Source organism: Penicillium citrinum (genome assembly GCF_028827155.1).
Source record: "Penicillium citrinum strain IBT 23319 chromosome Unknown utg000008l:1.0-2707905.0:1.0-2709502.0, whole genome shotgun sequence".
In the NCBI taxonomy this organism is placed as follows: Eukaryota; Fungi; Ascomycota; class Eurotiomycetes; order Eurotiales; family Aspergillaceae; genus Penicillium; species Penicillium citrinum.
Window position 1 is genome coordinate 434,328 of NW_026622693.1, and position 19,759 is coordinate 454,086.

At 47.1% G+C, this 19,759-nt stretch overlaps 8 protein-coding genes across 8 annotated transcripts; 6 read left to right on the forward strand and 2 right to left on the reverse strand.

The window, feature by feature from the left end:
• Positions 1 to 18: 18 nt before the first annotated feature.
• Positions 19 to 2,109, forward strand: N7469_008594 (phosphate transporter; the record flags this gene model as incomplete). Its single annotated transcript, XM_056647512.1, has 5 exons — positions 19 to 81; positions 153 to 260; positions 343 to 674; positions 743 to 1,659; positions 1,715 to 2,109. The coding sequence occupies 5 exons, from the start codon at positions 19 to 21 to the stop codon at positions 2,107 to 2,109; spliced, it is 1,815 nt and encodes a 604-aa protein (XP_056497277.1).
• Positions 2,110 to 2,525: 416 nt separating this feature from the next.
• Positions 2,526 to 5,030, forward strand: N7469_008595 (Zn(II)2Cys6 transcription factor; the record flags this gene model as incomplete). The annotated part of the gene is made up of 3 exons (XM_056647513.1): positions 2,526 to 3,122; positions 3,178 to 4,878; positions 4,941 to 5,030. 3 exons carry the CDS (start codon positions 2,526 to 2,528, stop codon positions 5,028 to 5,030), a joined length of 2,388 nt encoding a protein of 795 aa, XP_056497278.1.
• Positions 5,031 to 6,386: 1,356 nt separating this feature from the next.
• On the forward strand, positions 6,387 to 7,504 carry N7469_008596 (uncharacterized protein; the record flags this gene model as incomplete). The annotated part of the gene is made up of 2 exons (XM_056647514.1): positions 6,387 to 6,588; positions 6,651 to 7,504. 2 exons carry the CDS (start codon positions 6,387 to 6,389, stop codon positions 7,502 to 7,504), a joined length of 1,056 nt encoding a protein of 351 aa, XP_056497279.1.
• Positions 7,505 to 7,972: 468 nt separating this feature from the next.
• N7469_008597 (uncharacterized protein) lies at positions 7,973 to 9,208 on the forward strand (the record flags this gene model as incomplete). The annotated part of the gene is made up of 1 exon (XM_056647515.1): positions 7,973 to 9,208. One exon carries the CDS (start codon positions 7,973 to 7,975, stop codon positions 9,206 to 9,208), a length of 1,236 nt encoding a protein of 411 aa, XP_056497280.1.
• A 1,260-nt stretch (positions 9,209 to 10,468) lies between these two features.
• On the forward strand, positions 10,469 to 12,497 carry N7469_008598 (sugar porter family MFS transporter; the record flags this gene model as incomplete). The annotated part of the gene is made up of 6 exons (XM_056647516.1): positions 10,469 to 10,688; positions 10,753 to 11,179; positions 11,236 to 11,596; positions 11,691 to 11,740; positions 11,804 to 12,039; positions 12,106 to 12,497. The coding sequence occupies 6 exons, from the start codon at positions 10,469 to 10,471 to the stop codon at positions 12,495 to 12,497; spliced, it is 1,686 nt and encodes a 561-aa protein (XP_056497281.1).
• Positions 12,498 to 12,763: 266 nt separating this feature from the next.
• Positions 12,764 to 15,246, reverse strand: prp28 (mRNA splicing protein PRP28; the record flags this gene model as incomplete). The annotated part of the gene is made up of 4 exons (XM_056647517.1): positions 12,764 to 12,917; positions 12,989 to 14,438; positions 14,476 to 14,935; positions 15,013 to 15,246. The coding sequence occupies 4 exons, from the start codon at positions 15,244 to 15,246 to the stop codon at positions 12,764 to 12,766; spliced, it is 2,298 nt and encodes a 765-aa protein (XP_056497282.1).
• A 698-nt stretch (positions 15,247 to 15,944) lies between these two features.
• N7469_008600 (putative mRNA splicing protein (Prp39)) lies at positions 15,945 to 18,416 on the reverse strand (the record flags this gene model as incomplete). Its single annotated transcript, XM_056647518.1, has 4 exons — positions 15,945 to 17,352; positions 17,825 to 17,928; positions 18,036 to 18,251; positions 18,348 to 18,416. The coding sequence occupies 4 exons, from the start codon at positions 18,414 to 18,416 to the stop codon at positions 15,945 to 15,947; spliced, it is 1,797 nt and encodes a 598-aa protein (XP_056497283.1).
• A 271-nt stretch (positions 18,417 to 18,687) lies between these two features.
• Positions 18,688 to 19,369, forward strand: N7469_008601 (mitochondrial 54S ribosomal protein mL59; the record flags this gene model as incomplete). Its single annotated transcript, XM_056647519.1, has 3 exons — positions 18,688 to 18,787; positions 18,825 to 19,243; positions 19,305 to 19,369. 3 exons carry the CDS (start codon positions 18,688 to 18,690, stop codon positions 19,344 to 19,346), a joined length of 561 nt encoding a protein of 186 aa, XP_056497284.1. The 3' UTR covers positions 19,347 to 19,369.
• Positions 19,370 to 19,759: the final 390 nt, after the last annotated feature.

Below are 19,759 nucleotides of genomic sequence, written 5' to 3' on the forward strand. Positions count from 1 at the left end.
ATCTTCAAGTTCGCGATAATGGGCAAGTTTCATCATCGGTTATATAAGACTGATCGTGCACGCGATTTCGACCATGAACAGGTTCGTTGATAATTGATACTACAAGATGCAGGCAAATGGTCAGTTTCAACTAACGATAACTTTTCTTCTAGGATCGATATGTGCGCATGCGACAGATTTACGAGACTATCGACCGACAGTCATACCAATGGGTAGTGGTGTTGGTCGCGGGGCTTGGATTCTTCTTAGATGGATATACAGTGAGTACCTGGGAGGGAATTATTCGCCTTGAATTCACTGAATCTTTAATTTGCATCTGCTGATGACATGCTCTCTGGCTAGCTCTTCGCCAGTAATATGGCCCTCCCAATGATCTCCTACGTATACTGGAAAGACGAGGTTTCTTCAATAAAACTCACTTGCATCAATATCGCTACATTGGCCGGAACTCTTCTTGGAATGGTACTGTTTGGATTTTTGGCAGATAAAAATGGGCGCAAGAAGATGTACGGCGTTGAGTTAGTGCTGCTGATCACCGCAACGATCGGTGTGGTCATGTCTTCACAGGGCGAGAACGGAAGTATGAATGTATACGGATGGCTTATATGGTGGAGAATTTGTGTTGGCATCGGCGTCGGTGCTGACTATCCTCTCAGTGCTGTTATTACGTCGGAGTATGTACTGATATATGCGACGAATTCCCATGATCAACTGGCAATTCGGAAACTGACAGATGCTACAGGTTTGCCCCTACAAAACACCGCGCCCGGATGATGGCTAGCGTATTCTTCATGCAGCCACTCGGTCAAATTGCCGGAAATTTGGTTTCTTTAATTGTTATTGCCATTGCTAGGAGCAGCAGTGGCAGTGATGATATTACTCGTACTGTTGATAGTGCGTGGAGATGGGTTTTGGGAATTGGTGTCATCCCCGGTGCTATCGCCACTCTTTTCCGATTTGCCATTCCGGAGAGTCCGCGATATCTTGTTGAAATCGAAGATGATCCAGTCACTGCCGAATTCGACGCTACGACCCTTTTCAACGATGCCCCCGCGAGTCCTGCTTTCGACACCTCGAGCTTCGTCACTGCTACCGGTAGTGCCATCCAAATGCCACCAATTTCGTCCCTTGCTAGCTATTCGATCCATGAACATGAGGATGAAGAGTTCAGCCGCCTACCCCCTGCCACTCTTAACTCACACTGGCGACTTGCACGTACAGATATTGTTCGATACTTCTGGACGGAAGGTAATTGGCGCTCTTTGCTCGGTACTTCCCTTTCATGGCTCCTATTAGACTTCGGGTTTTATGGCATCGGACTATCCAGTCCACAATTTCTGGCTAAGACATGGGGCCAGCTTCATATCACCCAGGCTGAACCTAATTGGATGACGGATAGTCGACCAAACGCCAGCGTCTATCAAATGTTCTTTGATACATCTGTCCGCGGCCTGATCGTTTTGAACATTGGTAGTTTCGTCGGGGGACTTCTACTCATTCTGTTCGCACACCGGATTGACCGTGTTGCCTTGCAAAAATACATGTTTCTCGGCCTGGCAGCTCTTTTCATTGCCCTGGGGAGCATGTTCACTACTCTTTATAGTGGAACCCCTGCTGTGGTCGCCTTGTACATCATCGGTCAGATTCTCTTCAATTTCGGTAAGTATACAATTCATCCAGTGCGCCCCGGCTTCATCACGACTAACCATGACAGGCCCAAACGCAACAACTTATATGATCCCCGCCGAGATATTTCCAACAAGATACAGAGGTACATGTCATGGATTGAGCGCTGGTGCCGGAAAGCTCGGCTCTATTCTCGTTCAAATTTTCTCGACATACTATCATTTCGGTACCGGACCTGGGGATGTTTCCACACGCCATCACGGCATAATTCTTTTCGTTTTCAGTGCTTGTATGATTCTTGGTGCTGCTGTCACTCACTTCTGGATTCCTTCGCTTCAGCAAGGGAAAGGCCGAAACATCATTTGGGGTGGGAAGCCTTACACCCTTGAAACACTGGCCCTCGGCCGCATGGGGCGTAAAAGTCGGGATGCAGATCTTCGAAAGAGAGCATCTAGACGAAGAGCCATGTCATTCAGTGGTTAGACTTAGATATAATATCTCTTTACTGTGTCACATATATATCAAAAATTGTACATACATACACTAATGTATCCATTAAACCAATTGATCTGATAGGCTGAGATTACTGTATTGGTAGAAAATGCCGATTTCCATTATATGCTAACTTACACAAAAATGGCATTACAACTTCGTCACATCATATTATAAATTGCAAGACGTAAAGAACCATAGTAATGTGAAAAAAGTATCACAGAATAACTCATGTTTAAGAAAAGGGTTTAGTTCTGCAATTAGGGCAAGTTGCTTATCGATAAAAAGCCGAAATCTCCGGAATTCAGCGATGCTGACACTTCAACTCAAAGCCAACAAGCTACCATCACCAGGACAACTTTCTTTGCAAGCTCCAATTATTATCTGATGTGACTCAAATATACAAAATGAGTGACCGTCAAAACTCACCCCCGATTTCTCGTAAACGCCGTCGGCCCGCATTATCATGCGAACAATGTCGTCGCCGAAAAGTCCGATGCGACCGTAAAATGCCGTGTGGACCCTGCCAGAAGGTCTACGGCTCAATGGACTGCTCCTACGTTCACGAAGGCAAAGCTGCCTTAAAGGCTCGACACGACGGAAACCGAGCTAGTGAGAATGATTCTCCACATTATTCTGATCTGCAGCAAGGGACTTGCGATGTACACGCGGGTGGCGCCGAGTCAGCGCGCATTGCACAGATGGAACGCACTATCCAGGCGTTGCAAGATCGCGTTCAAAGTCTAGAGCAAGCCTCTCAAAATTCATCACATAATCCATCTTCACAATCACTTTCAATTGGAGAGACTGTACCGTCGGGACCGACGCGTGTGAATGATTCAAATCGTGATCTGCTTCGTCAAGACAGACAGGTCGCGAGCAGCAGACAAGATGAAACACGTCGATCACAAACAGTCATTCCACCACTGATGCCTCGCTTGAAAGGGAGTGGAGAGAAAACGAGGTTATTCGGTACTACGCATTGGGCAATTGTATTCCAGCAGGTAATCTTCATCTTCTACAGAATGACTGGTCCCCATACTAAATTTATGGGCACAGTTTCATGTTCTACGTCAAGCACGCAGCGCGGCCACATCATCTGATGGCAAGCAAACCGATATTGGGAAACTGCTTAAAGAAGCCCGCTCACTCAGGCGATTGATCAAAGGCCGACAGGCACCACGCCTTGCGGATCCAGCTCCAGCTTTACTAAATGATCTGCCCTTGCGTGAGATTTGTGATGAACTCGTACAGCATTATCTACGGACATTGGGGCTTATATATCGGGTATTGCATATTCCAAAGTTCTACCAAGAGTATGAACGCTTCTGGGAGGATCGAACATCGGCTTCAACCGGCTTCGTCTTCAAGCTCCTCCTTATCCTTGCTATTGGGTCTATTTTTTACTGCGAGCCAGGACCAGCTAACGAGCTCGGGATCCCTGTTCGTCGCTGGGTATATGCAGCACAGTGGTGGATATCCGGGCCGTTCGAAAAAGAATCAAAAAATTTAGAGGGCTTACAGGTTCATTGCTTACTACTGCTCTGTCGCCAAGCATATGCGATCGATAAGGAAACAAATTGGACATCCGCGGGCACTTTGATACGACAGGCTATCTTCCAAGGCCTTCATCGTGACCCGAAAAACTTCCCGACCCTATCTGTGTTTGATTGTGAATTGAGACGGCGCATCTGGGGTACAATTATTGAGATTAATATTCAACTCGCTATCGATGCCGCCATGCCTCCTTTGTTAGGCCTAGACGATTATGACACACTTCCACCTTCAAATATTGAAGACGAAGACTTCGATCAGAGTACTACCTCTCTGCCCTCACCGCAGCCCCGTGGAGTTTATACGAATGCCTCTCTACAAATTGCCATGTTGGAGTCGTTTCCAACAAGATTACGGGTCTTACGAATGATGAATGCTTGTACGCAGGAGCAGTCATACGAAGAGGCTTTGCAGCTTGGGAACCAGCTAAACGCTTCGTGCAAAGATCTATCGCATCTTTTTCACACCTTCACCACTCGAGCTGGGAAACGAAGTCTTCCCCCTACGAGATTTCATCATCGACTCTTGGATACACTTCTCCGCCGCTTCGCGTTGAATTTATACCGTCCGTTCACTATCGAGGCTATGCACGATGCACGATTTTATCTGACGCGAAAACTCAGCCTCGAGTCAGCGCTTGTGACAGTTTCATATGCAGATGCCCCTAGCGATGCAGAAGACGATTTGAATGCCCATCGAGACTTTCAAAGGCTCTCCCTATCGGGGGCTGGACTATTTAAGTGCTATCTTTCGCTAGATGTGATGGTTGTCATTGGCCTCGAACTCATCACACAGCTGGAGGAGGAGGCCGCTAGTCAACCAGCTGGATCAGACTCATTCTCCATTGATGCGGTCGATCGGTTGACTCAAGCGGCTCGGGTACCTCTCGTGAAAGCCCTTGAAAAACTGATGAATCATCTTTATCAGGGCTTGGCTGCCGGTATTCCCAGTATGAAACGTTACTGTCTTCTTGGGGGTCTGTTAGCTCAAATACAAGCAATTCCTCGTGGCGAAAAGACTGAATGGGATGATATACGAGAAGGATTTAAGGAGACCATGCTAACTTGCCGGGACTTGCTTCAACAATATATTGCTCGTGACAATAATGTCGCGGTTGATGATGGTATGCTAGGGACCGCTGCTGACGGGGTGACAGGTTGGACACCAGAGAGCCTGATGGGTTCGAGTTTGAGCTCTGATTTCATGGTAAGCAATATTAGGGACATGGAAGGATTTAACTTGATACTGATGAACTCATGATTGTATAGATTCCTGACTTTGGCTTTGAAGATCTGAGCTTCTGGGATATTCCTGCTTTTGCTGATCCTGTTTCATTTGACCCGCAACAACTGGTGTAGAATCAGATAATAGGGATCTAGTGATTAATTTCAAAAACAGATTTTCCAAGTCTTAGTACATTTAGTACCTGTATGCTGTGAAATATTTTATTGAAATATTTTATCATAATTCCAACTATTTACCCTAACTCCCGCCTGCCTCATTCTACAGGCTACAATCCCCAATGCTTCCCCACATTCGCCTCCAACCTGAGAAATTCCCCGCACGTTCAACTACCGACGATGCCCTGAATTTCTTGCGCAATCACATCACATGGAGATTCTATCGAAGATTTGATGAATTACTATTCAAACATCTAGGCTCTGGCACCTAAAGAACGTATCAGGACCCAACTAAAGCCAACTGCTCAACGAACAAACGAATGACAACGCGCCAGCGGTATACAACGAACCCCTGCGAATGGTGCAAATGTGAGTAAGGCAGATCCATTAAGTTGCTATTAACTAATCTTTTCTACTCCTAGCTCGTCACCGAAAATGTAAATGATTATGGCTCGTTTCACCTCCTCGATGTTAACTGATAAATCCGATAGGTGACGGGAAGAGGCCCTGCTCGCAGTGTATCAAGTCAAAGACGCAATGCGAGTCATCGACGACCAATTTTAAATTCAAGAATGGACGTCGTCGGCGCCAACGCTTGGAGTTCTCTCCAAATCAGAAATGGGTGGACTATAAACCAAGTGGTAAGAAAGCTTTCTTTGCACAGTAATTAGTATTGCTAATGGTGCTCAAGGCCAATTCTCTTATGTCCATACGACAAAAGATGCCAATGATGACCACAAAAATGCCCCTGATGTATCTCAAAATCTTCATAAGGGGGATACGCCGCATCTTCTAGAGAGTCTCTCAAGAATATCCGAAAGCGATACCGATCTTGAAGCCCAAGCAGACACATTTCATCAGGACTTTTCAGACGCTAGATCACGTTCCCAATCTCAAAGAACAGGCTCAATCTCGCACTACCCTTCTACTCCTTCAACGGTACAGACTGAAGGGTGTGAGTCTCGATTTCTCTTGAATTCTTCACACCCGCAATCTCGAGATAGGTATCCCATTGGACCGCTGAAGGGACTTTCAAGCACATGCACCGGGGAATCCTACGCAGCTTTAGAAGAAGCCTGTTTGATACGGCATTTTACAGAGAACCTTGCTCATTGGGTATGTTGAAGCCTCATACATGTACCCCAAGAATCTTTACATATTGTTCTATCAGTTTCACTAACTTTTTCTGGTCCCCAGTTTGATACATGCGATAGAGATCGACATTTTGAATTGATGGTTCCTCAAAGAGCTATATTTTGCCCGGTCCTTCGTTATGCTATTTTGACGGCATCTGCTGGCCATTTGGCCCGGCTCATGGCTTGTCGAGGAAAGTCTTCAATCGAAGTTATAGAGGTCTCTGGAATCAAACTTCCTGGACTCACGATGGACACAGCTGTTCGCTATCATGATATATGCATTTCATTTCTCTTGGAGCTCTCCAAGGACCCCAATGAGCAATACAACGAGGATATAATCACGGCAGCGACCATCCTACGTTTCTATGAACAAATTGATGGTGAGTCACTTCCAGCGTCCGATTTTCAATCGCAAAAATGTGTCCTGACGCAAATATTCTAGCGCCATCAGTTGGCATTGATTCCGAAGCTTACCTGAATACGGTTCAGTTTATTGTTCAGAATCAGCATAATGACTCCTTTTACTCGTACCATACAATCCAAGGCCCATCCAGGGATCTTCATCTTCACTCCATCCCATCGACCTCCCTACGCCACTCCGCCTTCCTCATCGCTCTACGACAAGAGATCTGGAGCGCTTTTCTCAACCAACGGACCTTTCGTCTCCCAGTCTGCTCTTCAAATGATTATACTATGTTCGACTCCGCAAACGACTTCATTTGGACAAACAGGATATTAGTTTGGTGTGCAGATCTCCTCAAGTTTTGCTTTGGAGAAGAAAAATTGTTATCGCCAACACACAGAGCAGCACGATGGAAGGAGTTAAAAGCTTTTGATATCATGTGGGAAACCCATAAACCACTTGATTTTAAGCCTCTATATTTCGAAGAGGCTGATCCTTCCTCTGGACGGTTCTTTCCTGCCATCTGGCATCAAAACCCATGCCAGGTCGTCGGAGCGCAACATATTGAATTGTCTCGTATTTTGCTTGCAGTATCAGACCCGAAGCTTTCTCGTCTTGGTCTGGCTGCTCGTTCTGCGAATATCGCATTGGAAGAAGAGTTGAGACATATCATTCGTCGACTCGTCGGGCTGGCACTGTCGAATCCAAAGTGCCCAGTTGTTCTTGTAGACGCCGCAGTTGGAATTTCAGTGTGTGGTGAATATTTGACAGATCCAGCAGAGCAAACGGCTATTCTTGAATTCTTGGCAGAATTGGAATTCAATCATGCGTGGCCAACTTCTGCCACCGCTGCAGCTCTTAGAAAAGCATGGCAGACAAGACTTCTACCATAATGTCCACGCAACCACGTCATGATATAATAATTCTATAAAAGCTTTTCTTTCAGAGATAAACATCCTTCTCTATCAAAATTGCCTCAGTGACAGTGTGAAATTTTTCCAGCACTGTATCTGCAGCATCCCAATCGGGCCATAATTTCCGCAAGCCTTCCCCACGCATCGCGTTGGACAGGCTTGGAACGACATTGTGGCGGATGAGAATCCGGATTTTTGCCAACATGACCAAAAAGGAATTTTACCTTTTTTGGATGTTGAGTTGATTTTTATCTCCATTCATATCGAATTTCCGCTTTTCGTTTCGGAATTTAGAATACGATACGAATGATTACCCTAGGGAATTGGGTCGATCACCACGCTGTCGAATTGCATCCTAGGTCTAATATAAGTAGTCAACTAACGGAGACTGTAGACATTTTGACAATTTTGACAAGTATTTCGGATTTGGTCAATTTCCACTGCATCATGCTGTCGACTATTGTCTTCGCTACTGCAAGCTTCTATGTGATCCTTTGTTGGATTACATTTCCTATATGGCGATACTTCCGCGACAAGAAAGGCATTCGAAAATATCCCAACTATTCGTTTTTCTCTGGAATAACAGATATTCCATATTGTCATCTGAGTTCACTAGGCTTTCGATCGCGCGATCTCACCAAACTTCACGAGAAAGATCCAATTCTGAGGATTGGGCCGAACAATCTTTCCTTTGGTGGTATCGATGCGATCAAAGACATCTATGGTCATTCCACAACCTGTGTGAAGGATCTGAAGTATGTCATTACTTCGGACGCTCATCCACATCTTTTTGATGTTGTTGATAAACCAAATCATGCCGCAAAACGGAAAAGGCTATCAGCCGCGTTCGCTATAAAAAATCTCGAGCGCTGGGATTTCAAGGTTGCTAGAACTACAGAACGTCTGCTCGCTGCGTTTGATAAACTATGTACTCCGCCCTTGCCCGCTGGCTCTATTCCCGAAGCATCGGATCTGACGGTCGATTTCAATAAATGGGCCAATCTTTTCACGATCGAAGCCATTAACAATATCGCGCTATCGTCAAACCTGGGTCTATTAGAGCAGGGGAATGACCTTGTGACGGCACGAAAACGCGATGGCACGATTTATGAAGCCCAATACCGGAAGTCTCAGAATACCTCTGCCTATGCAACTTCTCATTTTGTTTGGGACTACAAGAATTTCAAGCTATTCGTTCGGCTTTCAAAGCTTTTTCCCAAATGGAGAAAGACATGGGCAGAAGCCGCCCCATTCAAGGATGTGATTTATCACCAAGCTGTCACTCGACTGGATCGATACAACAAGGGCGAGAAGCTTGACGACTTCTTCACGGCTTTGATGGATGACAAGAATGGCCAACCCCATAATCTGGAATGGGGTGAAATAATCGGCGAGCTTGCTGCAATCCTCGATGCCGGCGCAGATACAACAGCAATCGCTTTGACCCAGATCCTGGAGCTACTCATTCGACACCCTCAGCATCTGTCGACATTGCGCGAGGAGATCGACAGTGTTCTTTCTCCAGAAGATCTGCTTGCACCATATGATACTGTGAAGAATCTTCCTTTTCTACGTGCATGTCTCGATGAAGCACTTCGCATTATTCCTCCAACCTCCGCCGGCTTACCGCGAGAGAACGCCGCCAGAAGGCGCGAGAATTCAAGGAGAATGGATACCTGGTGACACGAGTGTATCCATGACCATTTACACGGCGCATCACGATCCAACTGTGTTTCCAAATCCGGATGAATTCAACCCACACCGATGGATGGATCTCGAGGAGCGGAAGAGAATGGAGCCGTACTTTATTCCATTTTCGACTGGAGCGAGAGGGTGCATTGGTCGGAATATTTCTTACCTAGAACAGGCTGTAGTCGTCGCCTCGTTAGTTCACCGGTATGAGTTTGCGCTTCCAAACCCTGATTGGAAACTTCAGCGATTCGAGGCATTCAATCTTTTGATGGGTGAAATGCCGATAAAGATCTGGCGAAGGGAAATTCCCAATTGATGACAGGAAATTTCAAATATTTAGAGCGCCCTGGGGTTGTCCTTTCCAAAGATAAAAGAAAGAAAAAGTAAAGTAAGAGCTTACTTTACGTTTTCTTTTTCTTTCAATGCTTTCAATATCGTTATGCCTTCTCTATTTCTTTCTATCGAACCTAGAGATTTTAGCCAACATTTTGTCCATCGAGAATATTCAATAATCTATCTTCTATCGAAAGTCATACCACTAGATTAGTCCAGTGCAGTCGTTCTTCTCATGATCGACCCCGGAAACAGTATTGCGCCTAGAATTCGAGTCGAACTTTTTTTCACGGCTATTTAATGCGTCTTCACTATTCAGGATTCTTAATGCACTTTATCGCCATTCTTGCCCGAACTCGGCCTATGCAATTTCCTTTGAAAAACTGAGAAGACATGATGTACATGCCAGATTGATGGAGAACGGGAAAGCAATCTGCAGTCATCTACATCGTTAATGAACGACCAAAGTCGGGGAAACGTGGGGAAGGAAGATCCGCAAATGTATGAGGTTCTACTGGCTATTCCACAGGATAAATAATTTGGTAAGATAACGAATAGTTCTCGATCTATGACCTACCAGTCACCGGTAATGCATAATCAATAGCCGAAGCTGACATGGAGTCGATCATCTGCCTTTTGTATACATCGTCGAGGCCCACTTCGACTAAACTGGCCAATATTTCCGCAACCCCATGGGGTAAGTCTCCAACTGGGGCAATCGCGGCGGCGCCATGTCTCTACAAGTACCTACTAGGTAGCCTAGTGGTAATATCTTGAGGGGAAACTATTCACTTCAATCTAACACAAATCCGGGGTAGATAAATACCCCAGCATCGAAAAGTGTTCAATGCCATTTTGAGATTATCATATTAAAGTTTACATTCTGTGTCGGAACTTTACAATTTCTTCTATTTGGCCATGCCTGACCCAATTGATAATTTGGTACTATGTGCGCATGATACCGATAGCAATAAGATTGAATCATTCATTCACAGGGAGCACGCAAAAGACGAAGCACCTGAATTTGCGGACGTGGAAATATCATACGATAGCAATGGAATCAAAGGAATATTGAATTCTCCTTTTGTATGCGGTGCCGCTCTTCTTGCGTCCTTTGGTGGGTTCTCATTTGGATATGGTGAGATCGTCTATGCAATGTTTTGAAACCATGCTGCTGTATTGTACTAACATGTCTCCCCCAGACCAGGGTGTTATTTCTTTGATCTTGGTAATGCCACAATTTGTGGACCAATTTCCCGAGGTTGACGAAAATGCCCCGAATTATGGCTTTCATAAGGGACTCTTGACGGGAATGCTGGAACTGGGTGCATTCATCGGCTGTCTTTTCTTCCCATATATTGCAGATAAGATCTCTCGAAAGTGGGCGATTAGTGTTGCTACCGCATTCTTCTGTATTGGAGCGATCATTCAAACAGCTTCCCGGAATTATGACACCCTGGTCGCTGGAAGATTCATTGGAGGAATTGGTGTGGGCACACTAGCTATGGGGGCTCCCCTTTACATCTCTGAAATTGCTCCGCCGAATCTTCGTGGCTCATTGATGGTACTTGAAGCCATTAGTATTGTCATCGGAGCCATTGTTGCATATTGGATTACATATGGTACAAGGTTAGTTACTCACTCCTCCGTATTGGATCTATTCTCAAAAATCTATTATAATACAGAACAGTTGCTGGTGATTGGTCTTTTCGACTACCGTTTCTTCTCCAGATGGTTCCAGCATTAGTGGTAGGCTGCGGAATTCATTTCTTCCCTTTCTCTCCACGCTGGCTGGCCCTTGCAAACCGTAATGAGGAAAGCCTCGAGTGCCTTGCCAAGCTCCGACGGCTCCCAGTGACAGATGAGACAGTGCAGTTAGAATGGAGGGGGATTCTTACAGAGGACCGTTTTCAGAAGCAGATGTTATCCAAAGAACATCCCGATGCAACCGGGCTAATCATGGAGCTTAAGCAATGGTTTGACCTGTTTCGACCAAGATATATCAGAAGAACATTTGTCGCCATGGCAATTCCATTCTTTCAGCAGGTTTGTTTCATCCTACCCAGTCTAGCATTTCGTTGCATGCCGTGGCGGTTGCAAAAGAGGAAAAAAAAGATGAAAACTGATCTAAATGTGGTAGTTCTCCGGTATCAATGCTTTTGTATACTACGCACCAACCTTTTTTAGCAGGTATGAATCCCATATATGACCATAATGCAAGCTTTCATGGCTAACTTATTACAATCCGGATAGCCTAGGACAGGACTATGAAATGTCCCTGATTCTATCTGGAATGATTAATGTTTGCCAACTAGTCGGAAGTGTCCCCATTATTCTATACATGGACAAATTTGGTAGAAGGCGGCTTGCCATTGCCGGTGGCATCGCAATGGGTATCCCACATATCATCATGGCTGGGCTTTTCAACAAATTCAGTAGCAATTGGACTGCTCATAATGGTATTGGCTGGTTTGGAGTGGCATTAGTTTGTACGTTCACTCTTGCCTAGTCTTTGTCAACTCAATATACGGCTGTGCTAATCAGACATTGAATAGACATATATGTTCTCGCTTATGCCTTGTCATACGGCCCTCTTGGATGGGTATTACCGGCTGAGATATTTCCAAGCTCTCGACGAGCGAAGGGAGTTGGTTTAGCTACGGCAGTAAATTGGCTGGCTAACTTCATTGTCGGGACTATTGTTCCTCAAATGCTCGTATCAATTGGCTGGGGAACATTCCTTTTCTTCGGACTTTTCTGCGTCGCAGCTGCTCTATTCTCCTTCTTTTTCGTACCGGAGACTTCGAACAGATCTTTGGAACAGGTTTCCGCTGTATTTGGCGATAATCTAGGGGCTGATGAGCAGGAGCTTCGTGCTCGTGTTGATCAGGAGATCTGGGAGGAGACCAATTTGAATAATAATGCACATACTAAGACTCGCGTGTAGGTAGCTGAGTCCACTCGAATGACATGATATCTCGCAGTTGGTTGAGTGCTATACATCCATCGATTTATCAAGTAAAGTCGTTAATATCTACTACCTAGGAGTAACCAGTAGGTTCACGATACTACTACTATCTTGTAGTACTCTCGTATAAATAGAAAGAAGAACGTGTAAAAACTACTAATACGCCGTCGCGACCATTTTCATGCAATGCAGGTGAAATAAATAATATTTCACGACAATTATATATCAAGCACATCTGGAAATCATCAAGCCCAGCCACCTTTTCCTCCAAACCCGGAGCTATCCTCGATCTTCTTTCCCTGACCACGATTCGGCTTGGACTGCGCAGCCTCATGTTTGCGCAGTTCCTCTGGCACTCGCGAGATAGGTGATTTGATAAGCATTTGCTTGAGATCGTACCTGTATTCAGCATTAGTATTTCAGAAACTCCAAATATAAGGGTCATGAAGAAATTACTGGGATATACGTACATAACATCGGAATCCTCATTACCCAAGAAGGTGATAGCCACACCACTCTTACCAGCACGACCGGTACGACCAATACGGTGAGTGTAGCTCTCGATAGAGGTAGCCATGTTGAAGTTGATAACAAGTGAGACGTCAGGAACATCGATACCTCTTCCAGCGAGATCAGTGGCGACCAGAACATCGGTAGCACCGCTCCGAACAGATGCCAAAGCAGCCTCACGCTGATCTTGCGTCTTAGAACCGTGCAAAGTAACAGATGAGAAACCCATATGTTTGATTTCGCGCGCAATGGCATCACAGTTTCGCTTGATGTTGACGAAAACGATGATTGGGGGTCGGAAGTCGCCTGATGAAAGAATTTCTGCCAGACGCTTCTTCCGTTTGTCTTCGCCAGGGATCATCTCAACACGTTGCTCAACTGTGTCCACAGCTTCACCGACGGCACCGATTGTGATGATCGCTGGTCGGCGGAGGTACTTGCGTGCAATACGTTCGACGGCTGCTGGCATCGTAGCTGTGTACATCATCGTCTGGCGATAACGGTCTCTTCCACTGATGTGTTGACTCATGGCACGTGAATTCTCGGCTTCTTCAGTGTCGGGCTTTTCATTCGTTACGGGCAGAGCGTCTAGAATCTTATTGACGGGCTCTTCAAAACCGAGGTCAATCATACGATCTGCTTCATCCATAATCACATAGCAGCACTGGCTAAGAACAAGCATACGCCGCTCAATACAGTCGACAAGACGACCGGGTGTGGCAATGATGATTTCTGCACCGTCGCGCAGACTGAAGGCTTGCTCTTCGATAGAGTGACCACCAACGATACTAACAACGTTGAAACCAAGTGGCTGTGTGAACTTCTTTGCTTCGATCTCAATCTGCTGAGCCAATTCACGAGTCGGAGCGAGTACAATAGCATAGGGACCATCGTTTTTCCTCCACTCAAATTCATCCAATCGGGGTAACTCTGAGATGTAGACCAAAAGAGGGAGCAAGAATGCAGCAGTTTTACCGGAACCAGTCACAGCGACACCGATAAGATCGCGGGACTGCATTGCAATGGGAATAGCGGCGCGTTGGATAGCTGTGGGCTCCTTGTAACCAACACGATCAACAAGCTCCAAGAGGCGTTTTGGCAATAGACTCTCTTCCCAAGAACGCATTGGGTTGGGTACACTACCACCCTTGGTAGCAATATTGAAATCCTCCTTGAAAATACGCCAGTCTCGCTCGCGCATGTGTTCCAGCTTCTTCTCACTCCAGTGCTTGTCAATCTGGTTGCGCGAGCCTTCCTCGCGACGGCGACGTTCCATTTCCAGAATCTCCTTCGCACGCATACTGCCAGATTCGTGGTCCCGAGTTGCCAGCGCATCGGCGTATTTCCGCGCAACATCGTCCGATACATCCTCTCCAAAACCAGCCAGTCGGCCCCGTCCAAAGAAGTTCGCTTCATGTCGATGTTGATATAGGGGGGTTGTAGTCACCGCTCGTGTCTTCCTCGACATTCCACTCGAAATTGAACTTGCGGTCCGTGGTACGCTTGCGCTTCTTCTTTGCGGAGAAAGTGGAGGTCTGGTCGGCTCCCATATATCTTTGTTTGACAAGTGCTGCTTCTGCCTCGGCTTCATCCTCTTCAGCTAGGCGTTTGTCGGCCTTCGCATTCCGTGCCTTTCTCGATTCTTTCTCATTCTCTCGTGGTTGCTGTCCGTTCCGTGGCTCGGGTTGACCATCTCTGCGCATCGCGCGAGGTCCAGTCGGCACTCTTCCATTTGAGTCTCTTGCGTCGGGGTATTTCTGTTCGACTTTTGAAGAGTGCGCATCGTTTGAGAAACCAGTGTGATCAACGTTCTTCGCAGATGCCTTTGCTTGACGCTCGGCCTCGACCTCCTTAGCACGCTTCTCTAAAGCGAGCTTCTCTCGTTGAGCTTTTGACAAGAATTTAGGCTAGTAAATGAAAGCATTAGCATCTCCCTCCGCGTCTTAGGGAAGATGAGCTTTGATGTTAAATAACAAGAACATACCTTTGCAGTAGCTGCATCTGCCTCTTTCTTCTTCCGAATAAGTTCCTCCACACTCAGAGGTGTGGCAGCTGGCTTCTTTGCGCCCCACCCCTGTTTCTTCTTTTTCGTTTCTACTGGAGGGGGCGGGGGAATATCGTCTGGAGGAGGAGGCGCGACAGCATCTGGTGGCGGCGGAGGAGCGGCCGAATCTTCGGGGGGGAGGAGGTGGTGGTGTAGGTGGGCGCACAACGGCATCTGAGAGAGGCCCAGGGGACGCATCTGAGCCATTAGTCACAATTCCTTCCATTGCAAATTGACCAAAGAGCGATGTGAAGGTTTCCGAGTTGGATGCTGCCGCGAGATGTCGCATCGAATTTCTACGGCGGAGCGCGGCCGACCAGTCGCGAAGTCACGTGGTCTGGATACTATAGAAAACGCATTGAGGCAAAAGAACTATAGATGTCGATGAAGGAAAGGGTGCAATGTTCAATATAATAAACTACGATGGTTTGATACAGGTTGTATAGCAAGGGGAAAGGGATAGAGAAATGGAGGCGGCCGAACGGTTGGTGATCAGAGTATATTCGTTTGGTTTAGCATCATTCAAAACAAGAGGGGAACTAGAGTACAGAGGAACAGTTGTGGAGGTTAAATGGTCCCAATCGCGAAATCAGGCCGAAGGGAGTGCCATAAAAGGCTCATCCAGGGAAGGCAAAATCGCTAAACAAACCTGTAAGAGGAAGGGTAACGGAAGGCAATGAATAGTGCCGGGGGTACCAGTACGACGCATGACGCTACAGAGAGAAACTCACCCGCCCTGGTAGGCCAGAAAAGAAATAAAAACAAAGACGAGATACCCCAAGGAAAGATCAAAGCGGCCGGAAGACTGATACCGCATGAAACGAAATGTTCATAAGGAGACATAACAAGGATTACGTTGCCTGGCGAGGGCCTTAGGCAGCCGGCCCGCCATTAACGGGGCTTTGCTGGTAATAGGCATAAGCCTGCGCCGCGGCTGCAGGGTCCTGGGGAATGGGCATCGCGGGTACGACAGCAGGGGTAGGCAATGGAGGCTGGACAGGCTGTGTCTCTGCAGGAACTGGCACGACGGGGACAGCAGATCCACCAGTCCTGGGAGCTGCGACGGAAGGTGGACCATTGATTTCACGGTCGAGGGTCATATATTCTTTGGCGGCGTCCTTGGTACCAAGTTCCAGCAGGTAAGCCATGTAGATCTGCACAAGTTCCTTGGCAATTTCAGCGGGCAAGGTGCTCTTGGACCGAGAATCGGAGACAACCTGCTTGATACGCTCATACTGGACAGACTCGGTGCTGGAGCTGGTTGGCTGCTCAATCTCGAACATCAGATATGAGGTCCAGAAAGCACGGCTGTCAAGGTAATACTGCTGATTCTCTTGGAATACCTTGCGAGCATCGTCAGGTGAACCCTTGATCTTCCAGAGGAGTCGAGCCCATTCAGCAACAAGAGCAGCCTTGGTCGACATATCAACCTGTGGGGAGTCAAGTTGGGTCTTGTAGACCTCAATTGCAGCATCTAATCCACCGTGGCGACGGCAAAGGTTCGCGAGAGAGATGATGGTCTCAACGTGACTAGGGAGATTCATCAGAATAGCATAGTGGATATCCTTAGCCACGTCCGTACGATCAGACAGTTCCTCAAAGTAGGCATAGTGGAGACGGATCGTCGGGTTCGCAATGGGAACATAGAGACAGCTTGCACGCTGGTATACATTGCGTGCCTCCTCTTCCTTGCCGGGTTGAGCAGCCATCCAACGGGCATATCGAAGCCAAAACTCGTCATAGTGGGCACATGTGACCAAGCAGCGCTCATACAAGAATTGAATGCGAGAGTATGAGCCCTCACTTTCTTCAAAGTCAAGGTATTTGGACCAATTGGTGAGTTGACCTTCGTCAAGTTCAGTGACATGGAAATAAGGGCGCTTTATCTCGGACTCGTAAGTCCAACGCTTGGTGGTTTCAGTCTGAGTCTTGGAGAAAATCTCAAGGTGATAGGTGTCAATACGTAACCGAAGATCACGCTCGATCTCGGCTTCAGCCTTTGCACCGGGAGGAACATGGGCTGAAGCAGCCTCTAATTCTGCTCGGAACTGGGACATGGTGTCCACAGGAGCAAGCTCTGTCAGTGGGCGAGTCTGTGCGAGCTGGCGATACCGCTCAAAGTATCGAGCATACTGATGCATGGGGATATGAATGATACGACCCAAAAGAGCGAAGATCTTGTCCTGAGCTTCGACACGTTCCTCAAATTCAATATACTTGTCCCAGAAAGGGTGAGCAAGAAAATCAAGACCGACGCTGTTTGCACCGCGTTCAAAGAGACTGTTTTTGGCGGGTTAGCACGTTACACTTCATTTTTGCTGGGGGTGGGGTGGGATCAAGGGATTAGAGGAGAGGAGAAAGTGTCAAACATGGTTCACGCTGTCACAGTGACATGTCCAAAACATCGATCAACGGGGTGAGCAAGCTGTAGGGAGGGGAAATAGCCAGTGTTTTCGTGCGCAGGGTTAAAAAAGAAAGCCTTTCGAGCAGGACTATTCCATGTGCTGTGCGGGCAAGAGGCAAATCACGTTGGTCAAGTGAAGAAGGAAAGCAGCCTGAATGAGCCGGTGAGAAGTAAACTCCACTTGAGTCAGGGTGGGAAGGTGATGGTTTTCTCACCCATCGTCAATGGAACATCTGAGCCACCGCATATCCAAGCCTCGAACAAGATCGAAAACAACAGAAGCCTTCGCAAGCTGTGTCGGTCACGGTTACAGGGGAAGCAAGGGAAGGAAACCACGTATCGACTTACTCTCGAATGATATCTGCATCATGGGAAGTCTCGGCCTTAAAGCCGCAGTAGTTGGTCCAAAGATCGACAGAAGGGGAGATACTGGCAATACCACGTTCGTAAACCTGAGATTCCACAAGTTAGCAATGCGCTTACGAAATCGACCAAAGCGAAAGCAATTGTAATAGAGAGATATGGATATTATCTTCCTGGGACTCAGTTGTTGTCATACCATCTCTGCGGCTTCAGTGCCAGTTATAGAGAACTCCAGATCGGCATATTTCTTCCAGTATCCGAACAAGAGAGGGAATTTTGCGAGGAAGCGGTCATAGTTGTTGCGGACGGTGTTGATAGCTTGAGGGTTGGAGTTGCGATTGATACCACCCTCAAGCACCTCGGCGGCACGGACAAGCTTCTCCCAAGTCTCAAAGTTGTCGGGGTCATCGACCTATGAAAATAAATGTAAGCAAGACAAATCAATCCAAGATCCGCACCTCACAATGTATATGACGGGCACACGCATAAGAGTCCAGGTCAGACATACCAACTCAACCTCGAGCTTTCTCAGCTCGGCATTCTCCTCTTCCGAACCACCATAATTGTAGTCCGCCATACCTATGGCAATAATCCAGATATATGCGCAAGGTCAAACAAAATCTCCTCGTAGGTAAAAGATACGCTGTAAGAGGCGGCAAGTGTGAGTAACAATGGTTGTGAAAGGGAGGAGGCTGAAACCAGCCGACTCTTTTCCGCTTTTCACGCGACCACCGCCTGAGGCAGAATTCCCCAATCGGGACTAGCGTTGCAGCTTTTGTTCCGTCAACACTCTCTCGTTCTCCCCGAATTGTCCGCAACAGCAAACTGCCATCACAACCACGTTCGCCATGGCGTCCATCCAACCATCAGTGGGCAAATTGCCTCAACGTCTACGCAATTTCTTTGCCCGTTATCCGCCTCAGGTTTACTCTGCGCTGGTCGCACCACGTCCGACCCCCCCCCGAGGGTGAGGTTTCTACTGAAGCGAACCTGCCATCGCCATACACTCCTGATCGCGAAGCCAAGGGAGCTCATAAGCAGGATCGTGAGGCCTGGTCTTTCTCGAAAGCTCTCCTTCATAACGATCCCAGCAACCAGAACCCATTCCTGCCACGGAAGATCTTCACCACTGGAAAATGGATCGGACCCCGATACGGCCTGCGACAGCAAGCCGACCTTGTGAAACTGGCGATCAAGTACAATGTCGAGCCCCTCCTCCCGCCGGGGACCAAGTCAACTGAATACAAGGAGGCTCGTCTCGCCGAGCGGGGTCTACGTATCAAGGGTACCGGTATCGGTCAGAAGGTCAAGGGTCACAAGTGGGAACGGACGATGGAGGCGCGTCTCGAGGATCGCCGCAAGGCGATGACGGAGATGCCGGAGATGATCCGCTTGTGGAAGCAGGTAAGTCCAGCTCAGCTAAGGCTCCGCACGGCTGAGGAAGAAGTACTAATTCGATCTACAGAGAGGTCACGGTCGTGGCTGGAGACAATGGCCCAAGCGGTAAACGGGATGACACTATTACGTCCTGTTTTTTCTTTGCACTCACTCTCGGCTTTCGATATTGCCGTGCTGTCTATTTCATATCGACAATCCTCGGCAGACGCATCTGTATGAATCATTTGCAGGGGTTTGGGTTGGAGTTCTCTTTCCTTTTTTTTTATCGAATGTTATTATCTGTACTATATTAAACAAATGCGGCCGGCAAAATAATATGCCCTTGCCGCTTGCCGTTGATTTCTTTCAAGATTTTCGCGGCTGATCTCTGTGTGTATAGGGGTTGACACAGTGATCTCATTGATACTCACCCCAATAGAAACTATTGAATCCTGCAGCTGAAAGAGGGGTACATTCCTGTCTTCTGAATTCGAGTCCTGATATTCGTAGGTCATGCTAGTTGTATGCATTGCATTGAACGGG